Genomic DNA, 19,639 nt, shown 5'->3' on the forward strand with positions numbered 1-19,639 from the left:
GTGTCTGTGTGGGTTTCCTCTGGGTGATTCCGATTCCTCCCACAGTCCAAAGATGTGCAGGTTAGGTGTATTGGCCATGTTAAATTGCCCCTTAGTGTTCAAAGGTTAGGTGGGGTTACAGGGTTATGGGAATCAGGCAGGGAGTGGGTATAGGTAGGGTGCTCTTTCGGAAGGAGATGTAGACTCAATGGGCTGAATGGCCCCCTTCTGCACTGTAGGGACAGTATGAATAGTAGTTTGGAGAACAATAACGGCTGCTATAGAAGCTTTAATCAGTCTTCAATGTAATGTATACTGGATGTCTTGCTTATTTCTTTCGGCTAATTTAAAGCCTGCAGGGGATAAACAAAATGATTAAATGTAATCAATAAATGGACAACATATTAAATTAACCTCCTTTTGGAGAATATGGCGAGACTGTCTCCTGTTTATTAAGGACCACAATGAATCTTTCTGAAGTCACATTTTAATGACAACTGAATTATTTATCTTTTCTGTTTTGGTTTCTTTCTGTTTAATTAGCCCAACCCTTAAGAACAATTTTATTGAACAACAATTAAACACCATGGACAAAGACTTTGCATGTGACGAGTACAGCATGAATTTTGCTAGAGATGGTGAGGCAGCACTTAATTGTAGATTCCAATGGCGAAATGCAATCTTCATTTCGGCTTTATATACAAATCAGAGGCAGTTATCAGGGCTGGGATTCTCCCCAACCCGGCGGGGCGGGGGGTCCCGGCGTGTCGGAGTGGCGTGAACCACTCTGGCATCAGGCCGCCCCAAAGGTGCGGAATTCTCCACACCTTTAGGGGTCAAGCCCTCACATTGAGAGGCTAGGCCCACGCAGGAGTGGTTCCCACTTTGCCGGCTGGCGTGAACGGCCTTTGGCCCCAGGGGATCGGAGAATCCCCCCCCTTATCTCTGTTGTCTGAATAAGAGTAATAAAAATGGACAGGGAGGGGGATTGAGTCAGCATCATTTTGAAGCTCTGAAGAAGAGTCATAGGGGCTCGAAACATAAACTGTGTTTCACCCTCCACAGATGCTGCCAAACCTGCTGAGTTTTTCCAACATGTTCAGTTTTTGTTTCGGGGCGCAATCCTCCAGCCACCCTGCTCCGGAAAAACAGTTTGACGTGGCTCAGCGTGGCCGTTGAAAGCCGTAGGGCCAGCTCCCAGCTTCTACCCAGGTCGCAAGACCTCGCGACATTCAATGCAATCTTGTGATATGTTGTGATGTGAATCCCACCCATCACTTTTTAGTAAATCTGCATATTAGTGTGAGCCAGTAAGCCTTACTCTAATGTACAGATTCAAGGAGATTGGAGACCCCCAGCTGCATGCCCTTTGGCCAGGGTGGTGCCCTGGCACTACTGGTGCCACCTGGGTACCTTAGCAACACCATCTGGGTGCTAGCCTGGCATGCGAAGGTGCCACTCTCAGGCGTGGGTATTGGGAGGGTGCGGGGGAGCCAGGGAACCTCCCATATTGCATTAGGGCTGCGGGGGGGACAGGGGTGTCAGGGATTCTTTTTGGGGCCTAGGAGATTAGGGTGCCATTTTTAAATGGCGCCCTAATCTCTCACTACAATGGGGAATTCTAAAGCACCGAGTTCCCACTGTAAAGAAACGGGGCTATGTGTGACCCCGGCTGCCCGTTCTCCATTCAGGCCCCTTATTCAATGTGAGTCACAGAGTGCCGGGAAACACACGGCTAAACGCACTCACTCGGGGACATTGTTCACTTTTGGGAGAATCGAGCGCCAGATTTCCAGCATCCGCAGTTTTTTGCTTTCATTTTGAAGCATGTTCAAGGAGGTGATTAACAGACCAAATACAGACGCAGGGCAACTGTTCTCAGCTTTCCATCAGAAAAGGCTGGTAGTGATCCATTTGAGAACTGGATAGGCAGCCATTTTACAGCGAGTTCACATTCTTCCATATTTATCCTTTTAAATAAATTTAGAGTACCGAATTCTTCAATAATTTGAATCAAAACCGCTGTCCACGCAAAGCGATACCTGCGAACGTGTTGTCAGGCTGTAGCAAAGCAGTGGGGCAAAATGCTAAGCATTCACTTGCACAGTGGTCACGGGGGGCGGGGGGGGGGGGATTCTCTCAGCCCAAGCCGGGCCAGAGAATTGCCGAGCCGGGTGCGGATCGCGCGATGACGCCCCGATGCCGGTCCGCTGATTCTCCGGTGAGCGGTGAATGGCCACCATTGGGTCTCAGCCCGGGGTGGGCCGAGTGGCAGCAAAAACAAATCCAAGGCCCGTCGGCTCCGTCCACGTGTCGGGACTTTCGAGGGCGGCCTAGTGGGGAGGGGGGTGGGCGTTGTCCGATCCCGGGGGCGGGGGGGGGGGGGGGGGGGCTCCGCTGTGGCCTGGCCCGCGATCAGGGCCTACTAATCGGCAGGCCGGCCTCTCGGGCTGGGGGCCTCTTCTGCTCCACGGCGGCCCCTGTAGACCTAGGCCAGGTTGCGTCGGGGACGGCGTGCACAAGAAAGCCACCGCGCATGCACGCACCCGTGCCGCTCGCAGTTGCATGCGCGCATTCACACCGGTCGCAGCGCTCATGCGCAGACCCGTGGCGCCCATTTGATGTCGGTATCGGCAGCTGGAGCGGTGTGGGTCGCTCCAGTGCCATGTTGGCCTCCTGTAGGGCTTGGAGTAGCTGCTCCTGGGGGTCTGTTGACGCCGTTGTGAAACACAACGGCGTTTACGACGGTGTCAACACTTAGCCTCAGGATCAGAGAACCCCGCCCTATTTGTGCACTTTTTTCCCACATTCAAGAACCTGGACTGCATTTGTTTGTGATTGGCTACGGAAAAGAATCCTTATAATTCGGAGAAATGTAGATTGTTTGCTGCCAACCAGTTGGAGTGCTGGAGATCCAACTGTTTAAAGAGCTGGTTCAAGGTTAACCAGAACAATGCTGCTAAGTGCATTCTTGTTGTGATGCCTGTATGAATAAAATGGCCTTTTTTGTAAGCAGACCAATTTCTGTAAGTGGGTCCTGATGAATCAAGCTATCTGTTAATAATTTTTATAAGCCCATGGACTCCCACAGCTGCCTTGATTGCACTTCATCCTACCCTGCTTCCTGTTAGAGCTCCGTTCCATCCTCTCAGTGTCTCTGCCTCAGTCTCTAATGATGCAATTTTCCGCAGCAGCACTTCTGTTATATCTTCCTTTTTCACAACTGAGGACTCTCACCCTCCACCCCCACATCATGGTGGACAATGGCCCTCGACTAAGCCTGTGCCATCTGGTGCACCTCTGCTCTCAGCGCTTCCCCTCCCATCCAGAAACGCGACAGGGTTGCTCTTGCCCCCGCATTCCATCCACCAGCTTCCGTTTCCATTTCACCATCCTCAGCCATGCCTGCCACCTCCTGCCTAATGCCACCACCAAACATATCGGGTGGGAATTTCCATCCCAGGACGCCCAGAATGCGTTACCCGATTGGACGAAGAATCGGAAATTGGGGGAAAATCGTGATCAGTGCCCGAACATGATGCTCCGACCCCCCCCCCACCCCCCCCCCCCCCCCCCACCTAGACACGGGGCAAATGTGCAAACTCCACACGGACAGTGACCCAGAGCCGGGATCGAACCTAGGACCTTGGCGCCGTGAGGCAGCAGTAGCTAACCCACTGTGCCACCGTGCTGCCCGGTGGCGGCGTGAATGATGCCCACAATGTGCAGCAGTGGGAGGATGTAAATAAATGTAAATGGGTCGAAATGAGCCAGGTGCATCCATTTAGTGAGCCTGACACCCCATGCTCTGGCCTCCCATGATGCTCTAGCCCCCGTGGCCGGTGAATCACATAGGCGCGGATCACTTGTGGCATTTACCAGCATGGCTCTGGCATTGTGGACCTCACATGGCCCAAGGGGGAACTGTAATGCGAGTGCATTCTACGAAATAAGTGCCTTCTAATCACTCATCGTGCGGTTTCACTGCATTTACCTCTCTGGTGTGGTCAATGTTTACATCAATTGGGGGTCCACCACTAAGGCCACCAACCCGTAAAGGGATACCAATGGACCAAAGCTGCAGATGGTTTGTACGAACTGTCAATCACAGACTACTCAAAAGCTATGAATGGATTGCAGACAATGGATCTGTGGGAAACAGACATGGGCATCGCTGCTCTCCTTTGAGGAATGGACATGTGGAGCTGCAAAGTAAGTATTATAGTTATAATGCTTACCACTGTCACTTTCTGGACTGCTCTCTAGCTTCCTTTTCTAGAGGGGGCAAGGGGTAGTCTGTGTGTGGTGGGCGGGGGGGATGTTAAGGGAGTTCCTTTAGGCAGAAGTCCATGTAGGGGATAGGGACACACATACACAAATAAAAACAGAAAATGCTGGAAATACTCAGTTGATCAGTCAGCATCTGTGGAGAGAGATAGAGTTAATGGGCGGGATTCTCCGACCGCCCGCCGGGTCGGAGAATCGCCGGGGGCCGGCGTCAATCTCGCCCCCACCGTGTCCCGAATTCTCCGCCACTGTAGATTTGGCGGGGGCGGGAATCGCTCCCCGTCGGTTGGCAGGCCCCCCTCCCCGCGATTCTCCGGCCCGCGATGGCCCGAAGTCCCGCCGCTGTCAAGCCTCTCCCGCCGGCGTGGATCAAACCACCTACCTTCCCAGCGGGAGCAGGCGGCGCAGCCGGGCTCCGGGGTCCTGGGGGGTGGGCGCGGGGCTATCTGGCCCCGGGGGGGTGCCTTCACGGTGGCCTGGCCCGCGATCAGGACACACCGATTGGCGGGCAGGCCTGTGCCGTGGGGGCACTCTTTTCCTTCTGCATTCGCCATTGTCTTCATCATGGCGGAGGCGCAAGTTACCCCCCTCCCCTGCGCATGCACGGGGATGACGTCAGCAGCCGCTGACGCTCCGGCGCATGCGCAGACTTCCGCCGGCCGGCGAAGTCCCTTCGGCTCCGGCTGGTGTGGCACCAAAGGCCGTTCCCGCCAGCCGGTGAGCGCCAACTACTCCGGCGCGGGCCTAGCCCCTCAATGTTAGGGCTTGACTCCTAAAGGTGTGGAGACTTCCGCACCTTTGGGGCGTCCCGATGCCGGAGTGGTTCACGCCACTCCATCACGCCGGGACCCTCCGCCCCGCCGGGTAGGGGAGAATCCCAGCCAATGTTTCAGGTCAATAATGTTTCGTCAGAATAGAGATCAGTTCAAAATGTTTTACCTTTTTAAGCAAGTGAAATGGGGGAAAGTGGAAGAAGAACGAAAGGGAAAGTTGGTGAGACAGGAGAGATTAAATGACAATGGGATTGTTGGAGCACGGCTAAAAGCAAAGGTAAAGAAACTAAAGATAAGCCTAGAGGAGGTGTGAATGGAAGAATGATGAACAGATGATCCTAAAAGCAAAGAAAGACGGGGCAGTAAAAAAAAACCTGCAAAGACAAAGGAATCAGAATCAGGACAGAGGCTGTGGTCCAAAATTGTTGGACTTAGTTTTGATTCCAGAAGGCTGTAAAGCGCCTCATCGAAAGATGAAATGCTGTTCCTCGAGCTTGTGCTGAGCTTCACTGGAACACTGCAGGAGGACGAGTCCAGAGAGGTCAGCGTGAGAGCAAGGTGGAAAATTAAAATGGCAGACGACCAGAGGCTTGGGGTCATGCTGGTGGACTGAATGGAAAGACACATGTTAACTAAAGAACATGCTATCAGACAGTGTGGGCCTCACTTACATTGAATATTAATGAGAATTAAGATCCTTGCCACAATTCAATGCTGCGGTTAATGAACAACTTGCTGCTCACCTGGTTAAACTGAGCACATTGAGAGTCCTGGAGCATGTTCTCTTCAAGCATGCTCCTAAAGGCCACCTTATATTCAAATAAAAATAGTATTTATTTTTCGCACTTTCTGGTCTGTGTGGCTGTATTTTGCTCCGGATATTAAGTTTCCTGGTGCTGAAGGATGGGCATTTTGTTTTGTCGGTTTTCTGCCAAGGTTTTGTTTTTCATTTTATCAGCAACGTTTCATTAACCAAAAACGGCTTCCGTTGCTGTTCGGGTTCTCGATTGCAGAGAAGTTGCAGTCAAGCAGGAATATGGATTTGTCTGGTGACAGTGACATAACTTGATTACACTGCAGTAAAATCAGGCAACATTTGTTATACTTCAAACTGTCTCCTCTTGTTTTACTACAGTGTTTTTCACATAATACAGATCAGGCGTATAAATTAATCATCTTCCTTGATGGAACAGCTACTGTTTTCTGAAATGTCCATCTTTCTAGTTCAGGGAAGCTTTTCCATTCCCATGCATTTTCCTAGGATACATAATGGGGGTGGATTACAGAATTGAATGTGTCAATTAGCAAACACCTTGAATACATAAATTAGGGGCTTGTATGCCAGTTAAATGATCCCTTTGACAAATTAGTCACATTTTTAAAGTAAACATAGAAATGCAGAAAATGCTCAGCAGGCCTGGCAGCATTTGTGGCGTTATTCTTTCATGCCATTGTTTACAGTCCCAGCTCCAAGCTCTATTCCAAAACCACTGACTCCATCGCGCTGCCTGCCGACTGAGGTTAAGCTAGTCTGATGACATCTGATTGCAGGATGAGCTCCCAATCTCATATTAGCACCATCCACTAAGACTGCCTATTTCCACCACTGAAACCATGCACCATCACAGCTCATCTGCTGCTGAAACCTAGTTCATACCTTCATTAACTCTCGACTCAACTATTCCAGTACACATCTGGCCAGTGCCCCATATTCTACCTCCGTAAACGTGAGGTCATCCAAGATTCTGCTGCCAGTGGCTTAACTCTCAGCCAATCCCGTTCCCTATCACTGCCCTACATCGGTCCTTGGCCAACCTATGACTTAATTTTAAAATTCTCATCCTTGTTTTTCAGTGCTTCCATTGTCTCACTCTTCCCTATCTCTTTAATCTCCTCCTGCCCCACAACCCGGCTCTCCTTGAATTATGGTTGCTTGTGCATCGCCATTTTTAATTGCTCCATCTTTGGTCACTGTGCCTCTGGCTGCCAAGACCCAAAATTCAGGAATTCCCTCCTTACCTCATCTGTATCCTTTCAGATGCTCTTTAAAACCTACCACTGACCAAGCTTTGGTCATCTGACTTAATGGACAGGAATCCCTGGTCCCTCAGAGTGTTTCTCGGCGCCGGAATTCTCCAGTTCCCCTCTCGTGGTGGGTTTTCCCACAGCAGAGGCAGCTGACCATTGGCCCGCCAATGCCAAAGGCAATTTGCATGTCTCGCCCATCCCACGAGCAGGGAGCTCACGGCGGGACCCTAAGATCCTGCCAGCAAGAAGTGTTGGCTGGAAAATTGCACCCAACGCTTCGGACTCCAGTAAAGCTTTGACCATCTGATGCTCCAGAATATCCTGCCTTCTTGAAAATATGAAGACTGCTGGATGTAGCACCGCCTTGCTGAAATTCTCACCTTCCCAATCAGCGTCCACAATCAGTGCTGACAACTCAAAAGTTGCACTTATATTAAATCTAATTGTGTAATTGGGAGGCGGGGGGTGCTTCCCATTGGGGAGAAGCCCATCGTCCACTTCTCTCGACCCACTACCCACTGTTCCTCGCTCCATGCCATCCATCTCACCTGCCACCCTCACTGCCCTTCACACTCTGACCACCATTCTCCGTCCACCTCCCACCAGATTGACACTGTGTGAAAATTACACCCCCCAGCAATTTGACTTTTGTTCAAGCCTGAAAAACCACATTGTACAAATTCACCAATTGACGCGCTTTATTCAATTCGTTGAAGGAGAATAACAGAGGAGGAGGAAATGTTAACCAGACCCCATTTGATATTTCAGTGGTACATATTCACAGCCTGACTACAAGCCACTTGTTAATTCCTTGTAACGTATTTCATTCATTCAAGGTTTGTATGACATTGGTGATTTAGTCCTGCGGTTTGTGAACTCAGGGACTGTAACGTGCTGCTCTAGATCAACAAACTTTGACATTCCCGAATGATTTATAAAGCCCTCAGCAGTGAAACCTTCTTACTGTAACATGGAGCTGCCAGCGACTGTTTTCTATCAGAAATATAAAGATACACCTATCTAAGTGATTGATTAATTCTACAGATAGCATTTTATGCTTCCATTTTAAATGCATTGTTTATAAAAGGGAATAGAAAATGATCAAATAAATTTATTAGACCTTCTGACTTGGTTGTAGTGCTGTGCAGAAAGAGTTAAAATATGAGGACAGGTCACACAGTTTTGCCTGTGGTCCCTTGAGTTTGATCTAATTGAGGTATTTAAAAATAAGGAATTCAATCGGATAAATACAGAAGAGCTATTTCCTCTGGTTGGGGAATCTAGATCAAGGGGGCATAATCTTAAAATAACGTCTGGGCCATTTAGCAGTGAAATTGGGAAGCACGTTTTTCCCCACAGAGACTGGGGAAACCAAGAATGGACTCCCCAGAAGGCCTGTAAGACTAGGTTAATTGAAATATTCAAAACTCTGATTAATTGACTTGTATTTTTTTAAAGTGAGCGCATTAATATAAATCAGGTAAATTGGAGTGGACTCACAGATCAGCCATGAGCTAATTGAACAGCTAGTAAAGATTCCAAGCCTGCAATAACCCTCCTTTGTTCTTTGGCTGGATTTTCCATCGGCAGGATCCCCCGTTTCACCGGCAGCGCATTCACGCCATTGGATTTTTCAACGCCGTGGGGGTGCCCACAATGATTGGCTGTTGGGACAGATGAGCCCACTGCCGGCGGGGACGAGGCGCACTGGAAAATGGGTGCGGTGGGATGGAGAGTCCCGTTCCTTGGTTGGGAGCGGTCGGGTGGTGTATCGACTCCGACGCCGAAATCGGGGCCGGCACCGGTTTGACACTGGTCAGCCAATCCCCGTCCCCTCCGAAGTGGCATCAACGTGTCGCACGCCATTGGCACATCATTGGCCGGCCCTCCCGCGATGCTCCGCTCCCGATGGGCCAACTTTCCGATGGCGTGGGAAACAGCCATGTGAGAACCCAGCGTGGCAGCCTGCGGACTGTGTCCATCACAGCCACACCCGGCCAGGGTCTGTGCCGCCGAACGGGGAGCTCCTGCGAGGGCTGGGGACTGGTGCGGGGTGGCCAGGGGTACGCTGTGGGGTCGTGGTTGGCAGGTTAGGTCTGCGCACGGCCAGCACCATGTTCTACGATGCGACCGCTGCAGGTTATTAGCCGAGTGCATGTGTGGCCAGGGACCCAGCCATTCTCTGGCAGTTTTCAGTGCGAGAGACGGGAGTTTCACCTGGCGCCGGTGCTAGCCCCTCACCATTCCCAGAATTGGTGAGGGTTTCATGCAGAATTTTGAGTCGGAATAGACCACACATGCTCCGCTGGCGTCAGCACTTAGCTGCTGAAACGGAGAAACCTGCCCCTTATTTTTCATTGGTACAAATTACGTAGGTATGGACACAGGTTTAAGTGTAAATCTTCAGAGTTTTCTCTCTTGTGGTGAGCTATCTCACAAGCTGCAAGCCCAATTTGGAAAATCATGCGTCCATTGCTTTTCTTTCTCATCCACTCAGAGAGAAAAGGAAATGGAAAGCAAAAATAAGAAAATTTAAAACTTTTAAAGATCTATGCAATTTATTATCCACCAGAATGAGAGCCAGTGCTCCAATTGTTTCCTTTCTGGTCCAAAGAGGTTGAATAGTATAACAAGAACGTATCTCTTGTCATTTTAATGCATTCAAACTGGTAAGTACAAGCCTAATTTTAACTGTGAAGGGGTGCAAAGTGGCCAGCGATTGGCAGCGTTTCACAATTCTCAGGATATCACTTCCTTGCCAGAAGTTACTAGACGATTTGCATGTTGAGAACCACATGTGCTTGAAGCTCACCTTTGCTCTTGCAGCAGTTTCTGGCCCATTTAATATGTCTGTGAGCACCACCACAATACGAGTTTGCAATTGCTTATTTGTCAAGTTTATACAGGCACGCTCCATTACACATATAGTCATAGGCATTCATAATGGACATTGAGAAAGGAAAGAAAACAAACTGCAGGATCTTCCAGTCCTTCCTGCTGGTGGGATCTTCCAGTCCCGTTGATGGCGGACGCCCCCTTCCCCTCCCCGCAGCATGGAGTGCGGGGAATGCACGACAGGACTGGAAGATCCCGTTGCCAGTCAATGGCCGTTCGCCGCCCGAAAATACGCTGCGAGGGGCAGAAAATTCCACCTGTAGAAATTGTTCTAAAAGTGTCAGACAGCTCTGAGACTCAAACTGATCTGGGTGGAAAATGGGTCGGAGAGATTCTTCTGCATGCAATTAAATTATAAATGCAATGTTTATCCCTTTTCCTGTTCCACAGATTGAATCTGACATGCATATAAAGATAATTACATCATTGCATCAATAGCTCCAGAAACATCATTCCCTATGCAATATAGGCAGATGTGCCCACTTAGCTGTTTCAGCAGCAATATTTTGGTCTGATCTGAAATTCACATTGTAATTCCCTATTGTGATGATATGTGTACATGTTATATTTCTGTGTTTATGTATACTCTGTAGGTAAGGGTAAGCTGTGTCCGTGGGTGCTCAGGGTGAGGTTGTCGGAGGCAGGTTGTCTGTAGATTCTAAGGCATCAAAGGCTAAAGGTGTTATCTTCTTGCATTTTGCATTGAGGCCTTATGGTGGGTCTTAACATAGAAGGAAACAGAGTAGGTCTGAAATTTGCATTTGAGGATAAGTTTTGAAATTGATTTATAGCTGTTACATTTCAAAGGAGTCTCGGGCAGGCATTTTAAACTTTATTGACCCGAAATAGAGGTAAAATAGTAACATGAAAGAGTCTTCTGAGTTTTCAAAGGGATATTTAAAGAAAGTGGCGAACTAAGATGAAGAGGGTGAAAAGCTATTTATGAAAGTGGGTTTTTAGCTGTTGTTCATTGCTGTCAGGGCAGCTCCTGGGTTTTGAAATGTGCGACAAAGCTGTGTGATCTTTTAATTGAAGAAAGCAATTCAAATTTGGCCCAGGAGAATATTTGTCCCGAGAAAGGTTTTTGAACATCTCCCAACGGGAAACAACATCAGCATGGATTTGTTCTGGGAAGTCACAGCTTGTACTTCTGTTAAAGTGAAAGCAATTTCTCACTTTGGGTACTGTTTCCCAAATCCATAAGAACTGTCACCAAAAAGATAGATAAATTGTGCACCGTTAATAAAGCATTATGGGGGTTACTTTGTAAGGTTTGTGTATTTAAGTTTAATCTTTTATTTCTTTTTATAAACATTTTAATTCTTCAAGTTTTTTAAAATTATCATTGGAGTCCTGCACATTTTGTGTTCTGTAGCATTCCCTCTGTGTTTCTACAATACAGAAAAACAATTACTATCAGCCGAGACAGATTTCAAGCGGCGATCTGGATAGCTCAGTATTATCAATTGCACTCGTCACACCTATTCACTCTGCCAATGTCTCTCTGTTTCTTTTAACAAAATGGATAAAGGCTGTTTCATTCTGTTGCGAGAGGTTGCCTGCTAATCTTGACAGTATTCTCAAAAATAGATTAGATCTCGTTGTGTGCTTAAGTTGTTTTTACTTACAGTGAAAACAACTTGCATGATAAACAACTTGCAAAAGAAAGTTGCCACTATCTTCTCCTGCACTAAAGGAGTTTTCTGTCAAATGTATCCCTAATGTGAATGTTTAAGTTCTTAAAAGCTAAATTCCAATTGTTCCCCTCTTTCTATGGTGTTCTTCAGACTCCTACAAAGAGTTTTATAAGAGTCAGTGGTTCAATATTTGTGTGGACAAAATGAACAAGGATTCTTTTTATATACTCAACCTAGTCACCAGCAAGTTAATATTCTCTTCTTCCACATTTGTAATTATTAATCTGTTTATATTTTATCTATATAGGGGAGTTTAACATTTGATTGGCCATGGGCTATAGCCCTGTCACAGTAATACACAACTCAATATTTTTTATTCCGTAGATAAATATGTTAGTTTTGTGCAATGATGTTCTCTAGTTATGCTAAGCAAGTATACTGGGATTGGTGGGAATTTACTTTCAAAGCATACACACTGGGCGCGATTCTCCGCAAAGGCGGAGAGTCGTGAAGGCTGCCACGAAAACAGCCGTGTTTCACGGCAGCCTCCGCACCCCCTCCCGGGACCCAATTCTGCTCCCCGGTTGGGGCTAGCATCGCGGCCCCGTGACCTACAGCATCGCGGTCTTAACGAATTTCGCTAAGCCCGCGTGCCAAAGTTAGCAACGGCTGACGCATATGATGATGTCAGCCGCACATGCGCGGATTGGACGACTCCAACCCGCGCATGCGCGGATGTCGTCATCCGCGCATATGCGTCAGACCCACGCATGCGCGGTCCGTAATGCCCCTCAGCCGCCCCGTAGACTTATCCTGCGGGGCAGCGGAGGGAGAAAGAGTGCGCGGGAATCGGACCCGCTGCCCGCTCCAAAGCAGCGTACTTGTACGCCGCACAGTATCAACAGCCTCAGGATGTTGCCTGAGGCCCACCCTCTGATGTTCTGCCCCCGACAGGCTGAGTTCCCGATGGCGTCGCTCGCGTGTGCTATCATCCGTCAGGAACTCTGCGTGGAGGCTGCGGACTCAGTCCAGTGCCGCCACCGTCGGGAGAGGGCCAATCCACGGACAGGGGGAACTTTGTCAGGGGGCTGGGGGCACTGTCAGGGGGGCGGTCCAGCGCTCGCGAGCCGGCCAAAGGAGCGGCACTATTTTGCAGGCTGGGTCCGCGCATGGCCAGTGCCACGTTGCGCAGCCGCTACAGGCAGCCACGATGCACATGCACAGCCAAGGCAACAGCAATTCTTTGGACCGTATCGGCAGCTAGTTCCGGGTGCTTTATGCAGCGTGCCTGCTAGCCCCCAGCCAAACGGAGGATCGATGGCCATTTTGCGCCGAATGTTCAGTTATAAACGCCACCGTTCCCACACCAGCTTGAGGACATCGCCTCAGAATCGGAGAATCTAGCCCCATATTTTAAAGTTGAGCAACAAAAAATTGTCCCTCATCAGTGCCTTAAAACGCCAAGTTTGTGCCGTTGTTGAAACTGCAATGATTCATTAATCGTCATTGAGCTAATGGCTCAGCAGCTGCGGTAGGCTGGTCCAGCATTGAGGCTGTATTACATGGCTGGAGGTGCTGCCGTTGCTGGCAGTGAGGTGATGTGGCTCTGTTTGTTTTTCAAAGCAGGTCGCTTTGCCATTGTGAGCCATTTAGAGAAGCAATAAAACTGTTGAAAACAGCTTATGCCTCACATGACATGATAGGGGCTGGTTTAGCTCACCAAGCTAAATTTCTGGCTTTTAAAGCAGACCAAGCAGGCCAGCAGCACGGTTCAATTCCCGTACCAGCCTCCCCGGACAGGCGCCGGAATGTGGCGACTAGGGGCTTTTCACAGTAACTTCATTGAAGCTTCCTCGTGACAATAAGCGATTTTCATTTCATTTCATTTTCATAAGACTGTGTGGCTCATTTTAAATCATCTGTTCAAAAAGAAAATACGGAGCTGACCCATCGCATCATCCAACAACCCTTTTAAGGTTTTTGCTTCCACTGTTCTGCCTGGAAATATCGTTAATTGATTCCCCTGTGAAGGGATTCTTTTGAACTTCAGCCTTGATTTTATAATCCACTATTCTGAATAACTTGTCAGCAGAACATAAGGAATAGAGGCAGAAGTCCACCATATAACCCCCTCAAACCTGTTCTGCTATTCAACATGATAATGACTGATCTTCTACATTGACTGCACTTTACCATTCTATCCTCTTGACCGTTAATTCCCCATAAGGAGTATCGTATAAATTTGAAAAAGTCCCTCTGAATTTATATTTCTTATTTCAAGGCTAAAAATCTCCAGATCTTTTACAACTGACCTTCAGGGCAGGGATTTTCAGGCCCTTCCCACAGGTGGGATCTTCCGGTGGACTTCGTAGACTTCAGCGGGACTGGAAGATCCCGCTGATGGCCAATGGCGAGCCGCCTCCACCTTGCGAGGGCTGGAACGCTCCGGCCTCAGTACTGTTCAACTTGAAAGTTTTTCCTGTACCTGCATGGGAAATGGGGCCTCTGACCTCTGGTCTAACTAGAGCAGTATACAGCTTCAGCCAAGTGTGTTGGTCCACCAAATGGTCCACTGATTTGGCAACATAATTTAGTGCTCTCCATTACGGGTTTCAGTCACGTCCTCCAGGCGCTTATCCTGCCAAGCATGTGACATTTTCTGGAGGTGACCAGGCCACTTAACCGCTGCATTGTATACTAACCAATCACTGGTAGACTCCTCTTCTCTCATTACTGTGACAGGTTTTAGGAGCTGATGTGACTGTAGCTTGATGCGAGCTGATAGTTGCCATCTTGCAGTTTGCACTCGGTTCATTTAATAGGTGGAAACAGAAAAAAAGCTAGCTTGTTAAGTTCTGAGTCCATTCACGCTCCGCGATTCCAACCTCATTTTTAGCCATTTATGTATGTAGATTGCAATTTTTTAATCCAATGTGCATCTGTTTGTAGTCACTTCAAGTACCATTAGCCCCCACCATCTGCCGATATTATAGGTAAAAGATTCCTGGCTGCTTCCTGATTCAAACTCTATTTGTGCCTATGCCTCTTTCCCCGGCCCCAACAAACTCCAGCACCCAAAAGTGTACCCCACCCCGTTGCATTTTTTTAATCATCTGTGAAATTAATCACTTTGCATTGAATTAAGTTGAATCCAATTGACATAAATTGGAAGCCGAATGAGGGGAATTGAAGTACTGATTCTCTGGTATTCCACTCAGTTTCTCGCACACGTTTATACCTTGATCTCATTTAAAGCACTTTAATTCCTAAACAAATTGTTTTTTTCATAAAATAGACTTTCATCTCTGAACAACGCTTTACAAGCTAATTATTTTCATTTTTATGCCTAGCTTAGCCTTTCTGTCCCAAATATTTTACCCTTACTCGTGAATGCAGCTTTGCATTTCCGTATTTATTTCCACAGTGCACGCCACACAATAGATAACAGGTTTGCTTTGTGGCAGAATAACTGAGTGTTGTCACAAACAAGCACTCTGCTATTGAGCCGTTGGTTGGTATGGATGACAGAGATGACTGAGGGGCCGTTGTCACACTGCTGCAGAACAGTAATTAGCACGGCAGATTGAACAGAACCGTGAAGACCACCCTCTAGATTGGAGGTTTCAATTGATAGTACAGTTTGTGCATTTTACTCTTAGGCAAGAACGCTTTGGGCCTGATTTTTAGAATTCTTTACATTTGAGATGACAGAAGAATCTAAAGTAAACTTTTCTACCTAATCGCATCCTTCTTTATAGGGAGAATTTTAGTATCCATGGGCTGGTTTTGGGTCAGAAGTTAAAAGGTTAAACATCTAAGCCCTGATCTCAATCCCCCCATTTCTGTTTTTTATAGTGCCGGGGCTAGGAGTGGGTGAACAGCCCCTGGCAGCCTCTGACTTAACCTGCTTCATTGGTTTTAGAGTGTCTGAGCGGGTTTCCCTAGCCTCTGGAAACTTGAACAAAGGTGAGCACACCTTTGGGGAGAAGGTAAGGTGGGCCATGAAGAGTAGGAGGGCTTCCCCTCCTATACCAACCCCCGTGCTCCCCCAAGCTTCCCACCATCAGCCCACGACCCCCACATAAAGGCTCCTGGATCAGCCACACTGTCCACGGGACCACAGAACAGACCACACCCTGGGCTTTGAAATCAGACCTCCCTTGTGAAGAGGCCTCGCTCTCTCCTCACTTCACCTTGGGGTCAGGAATGGGACATTCCTGGGATAAAGTCCTGTCTCAATGTCATGGATTGGACCCTGCATCCTGCTCCAAAATGCTCCCTGAAAATATCAGGCGGACTCGTATAGAAACCAGAAAGAAAGAGTTGAGCATGTTGTACACCCAGGGCAGTAATCACAGTTGGTTCATTATTTTTCTCAAGATATTCCGATTATCTGGACTAGGCCATACAAAGAGCAATGTTGATTCTTGCCAGTGATATAGATGTAGGTAATTTGTCAATTAACAATATAGTAAATTTAGTAGAATTTGACATATTCAGGTTGCAGATAAAAGTTAATGTGGGGAAGGTGTGTGGAAACGTATTTTGGGAGGCACACTGAGAAATGGGAGTAGAAATTGAATGCAAAAGTGCAGGAGATTTGGGGCAACAGAAAAGTCTCGGGATTCAAACCGAGAGAGAGAAAAATTGGATAGGGCTCAAAAACGGTCAGGCGAATCACAATGTGCGATTAACCCAAGCCCATTTGTTCGAATGCAAGCAGCTAATGGAATAGAATTCCTACAGTGCAGAAGGAGGGCATTCGACCGATCGAGTCTCCACCGACCCTCTGAAAGAGTACCCTACCTTGGCCCACTCCCCCGCTCTAACCCACAACCTAACCTGTACATCCCTGGTCACTAACCCTAGCTCCTGTGGCAGGGCATGCAGATCTTGTACTCGTGACCCCTCGACCCTACCTACCTTGCTAGGAGGCGGACATTCATTGATGAATTCTGCAGCTAAATGCACTCCCTTGGTGACCACCACTCCTGGTGGTGCTGCTGGGACCTAAGAGTTGCCAGCTCGCCAATCGTCCAGTCAGCTGATAGCTCTTGAAGGCACAACCGCGTCCCTTAAAGGGACAGGAGTCCCAACGACAGCTTGTTAACTACTAGATTGCCATAGGATCTAGCCAGTGCTTCCCCAAACAGCTGAGGGAGGGTTTCCCCCGGTCCAGTATGGGACTACTGCCACCCAGCAAGATCCAGTGCACATTGTTGACATCTGTACTAATGTCCTCATCAAAATGGCATCTGGCACAGACTGTACCAGAAAGGCGCACATGCATCATGGATACTATTTTGGGACCAAAACAATGCCCAGAACAGCCAATAAAATGCAAGCATATAGTGCAAAATACCAGCAACACTTTTGGCTTTCTAAATTGGGGTCTATTCTGCTATGATTCCCATTGCAATTGTCCCACACTTAAGTAATTGTTTTGGCACCAGGAGTGAAACCCGCTGAAAAAATTTTGTGTGGGACCCGAAGGCACTAGCAAGCCCAGCATTGCAGGCATCTGAGCCTCAGTGCCCACCCTCGCCACCCCACACCCACCATCCTCGCCAGCATCAACCCCCTCATTGCGCTCGCTGGCATCGGGGCCCTACATAGGGTCTCCTTTCAAGCCTCACCCCCTTCTTGCCGGCAAAGATCCGCCACTCCACCTCTAGCCGGCATCAGACCCAACCCCCTAAGTTGCCAGCACTAGTGCAGCCCCCCCCCTCCCCCCCCACTCTGCCAACCAGGTGAGCGACACCGTGCTATGGGGTCGCCAAATACCCCATACTTCATGCACTTCCCTTTCATGCCACCCCCTTCAGGCAGTGTCTCCCTCTGGCTCTGCCCCCCTGGCAGTATCCCCTGCACATGAGCAGTGCCAACCTAGCACCCTGGCAGTGCTATTTCCCGACCACTTGGGGGCTCCAATGGCCTCCGCGCGTGCCAGCGTGGTCATTGCATCTGGTTTCCGGTAGTGAAACCCGCCGGCCTCAGCTGTGCCAGTAAGGGGAGGGGGGGAGAGCGGGATTGGGGTTTACCGAGAGAATCCAGCTTTACACTGAGCAAGCATATTTTAATGCTTATTTAAATATGCTAATCTGGTGCATGCCCTCACATTGAGTCAGGCGAAGAGGATCATGCTCCGTTCGGTGCACAGCACGAATCTCATTTAGCGGGATGTGCGCTGGGTGCAACGCGGCCGGATGAAAGCCCACACACTGGTATCTCATTATCTCAAAAAGAATTACAAATCCTCCAGAAAAGAATCTGACATCGCCGGCAGAACCGTGAAGATCACCCTCTAGATGGGAGGTTTCAGTTGGTAGTACAGTTTGTGCATTTTGCTCTGAAGCAAGAACGCTTTGGGCCTGATCTTTAGAACTCTTTACATTTGAGATGACAAAAGTGTGGTGAATGTGATTCACACTATATATAGTTGCCAATATCACTCCATGTATATATGTTCGTTATCTACCCATTGTAAGTGCAGTTGCACTATCCGACCACCAGGGGGAGTCGCTCTGGGAGTACGCGAGAGTTTCTACTGGGCTCCTCCCTGGGCTCCGCCCAGGACTCCTCCCCCTGGGACCAATGTATAAAGATCAGTGCCTTAGAGCCAGCCTGCCAGTGCACCTGAAGTTCAACGACGAATAGGCTGGCTCTATTGTAAGTGTATTAAAGCCTCTGTTCAGACCACACCCTGGGCTTTGAAATCAGACCTCTCTTGTGAAGAGGCCTCGCTCTCCTCACTTCACTTTGGGGTCATCTGACATCACCGAACAGGTTATTTTGGTAGCTAACTTTGTAATAATGTGGAGTTACTTTATTTGTTCATCCCAGGTGGCTATTGGGAGCACAGAAAGATTAAATTGCACAAATTTGATTGCTATTTTTTTTTAAATGCATTCACATGATTTGTGGGAGTTGTTAGCATGGCCAGCAATCAATACCCATCCCTAATTGTCCTTGAAGGTAGAGGTGAGCAACCTTCGTGAATACAACCTGGTTTGTCGGCTATTTTCGAGGGAGGTTAAGAGTCACCCACATCAGGGTCTGGAGTCACACATAGATGGAACTGGGTGAGGATGGCAGATTTCATTTCCTAAAGGATATTAATATGCTGGTGTATTTTCTTTCTAACTATATGTAGCTTCACTGTTCCTATTACTGATACTAACATTTTATTCCAGACCTCACTTAATTAACTGAATTCAAATTCGTCCAGTTGCCATGGTGCGATTTGAAATCAATTTTCAGATGACTAGGCCATGCGTCTGGATTGCTAGCTCAGCAACGTAACCACTATGTTGCTGTATTTCTGCATTGATATTTAATTTGAAATGTTTCACCTTGATGTTGAGGTACTTTACATATATTGCCATACTTGAATTGTTATAAAGTGTCTCGATGTTTGTTAGACCTTGGAGGGGGAAGGTAGCTAAACTGTATAATTACTGCATTGTGTGTGTTTGAATGTGTATTCACACTCTTTTCTGCTTCACAATACACTGTTAGATTTCAGGCCACATTGAGTGATTTTTCGCTTGAGCGATATTTAATACCTTACGATTGAGGTTGAATGGACGCTTCAGGTGTTTATTGTTCTGTACCGTATATCCAGATGATGGAGTTCAACGCAAACTTTATTTATTTTCTAGAGCGGCAACTCTGCATCACCATGGCTGGCACAAGCACCCTGCCATCCAATGTGGCTGGCATCAGCAAGGAGCTGGCAGACCTGCGACACCTGATCCAATTCCCTGAAGAGATTGCCAGTATTCTCACCGAGCAGGAGCAGGAACTCTATCGCAAGGTTTTACCACTTGACTACCTCTGTTTTCTGACCAGGGATTTGGCAAATCCAAGTTGTGCCAGCAGGTCGCCCCCGCTCAAGACCTCCTCATCGGCACCTGTACTCAGCAACAAAAATGGGGATCACAATGCGATTGAAGATCTGGCGGCAAGATTTAATGAGGTAAGTTGATGCTGAACTTTTACATCAACAGAGGTCCAGCTGGCTGAGGCCAATTGATCAAA

At 48.1% G+C, this 19,639-nt stretch overlaps 1 protein-coding gene across 2 annotated transcripts in view; it reads left to right on the plus strand.

Moving 5' to 3' along the window:
* The window catches only part of plce1 (phospholipase C, epsilon 1), a 526,277-nt gene that overhangs the window by 319,659 nt on the left and 186,979 nt on the right, over nucleotides 1-19,639 (plus strand). For both annotated transcript variants that reach the window (XM_038821511.1, XM_038821512.1), the window contains exon 4: nucleotides 19,261-19,577. In XM_038821511.1, the coding sequence (XP_038677439.1) occupies nucleotides 19,261-19,577 (317 nt within the window). The remainder of the gene's footprint in view (nucleotides 1-19,260; nucleotides 19,578-19,639) is intronic.

This window comes from Scyliorhinus canicula, chromosome 16 (genome assembly GCF_902713615.1).
Source record: "Scyliorhinus canicula chromosome 16, sScyCan1.1, whole genome shotgun sequence".
Lineage (NCBI taxonomy): Eukaryota > Metazoa > Chordata > Chondrichthyes > Carcharhiniformes > Scyliorhinidae > Scyliorhinus > Scyliorhinus canicula.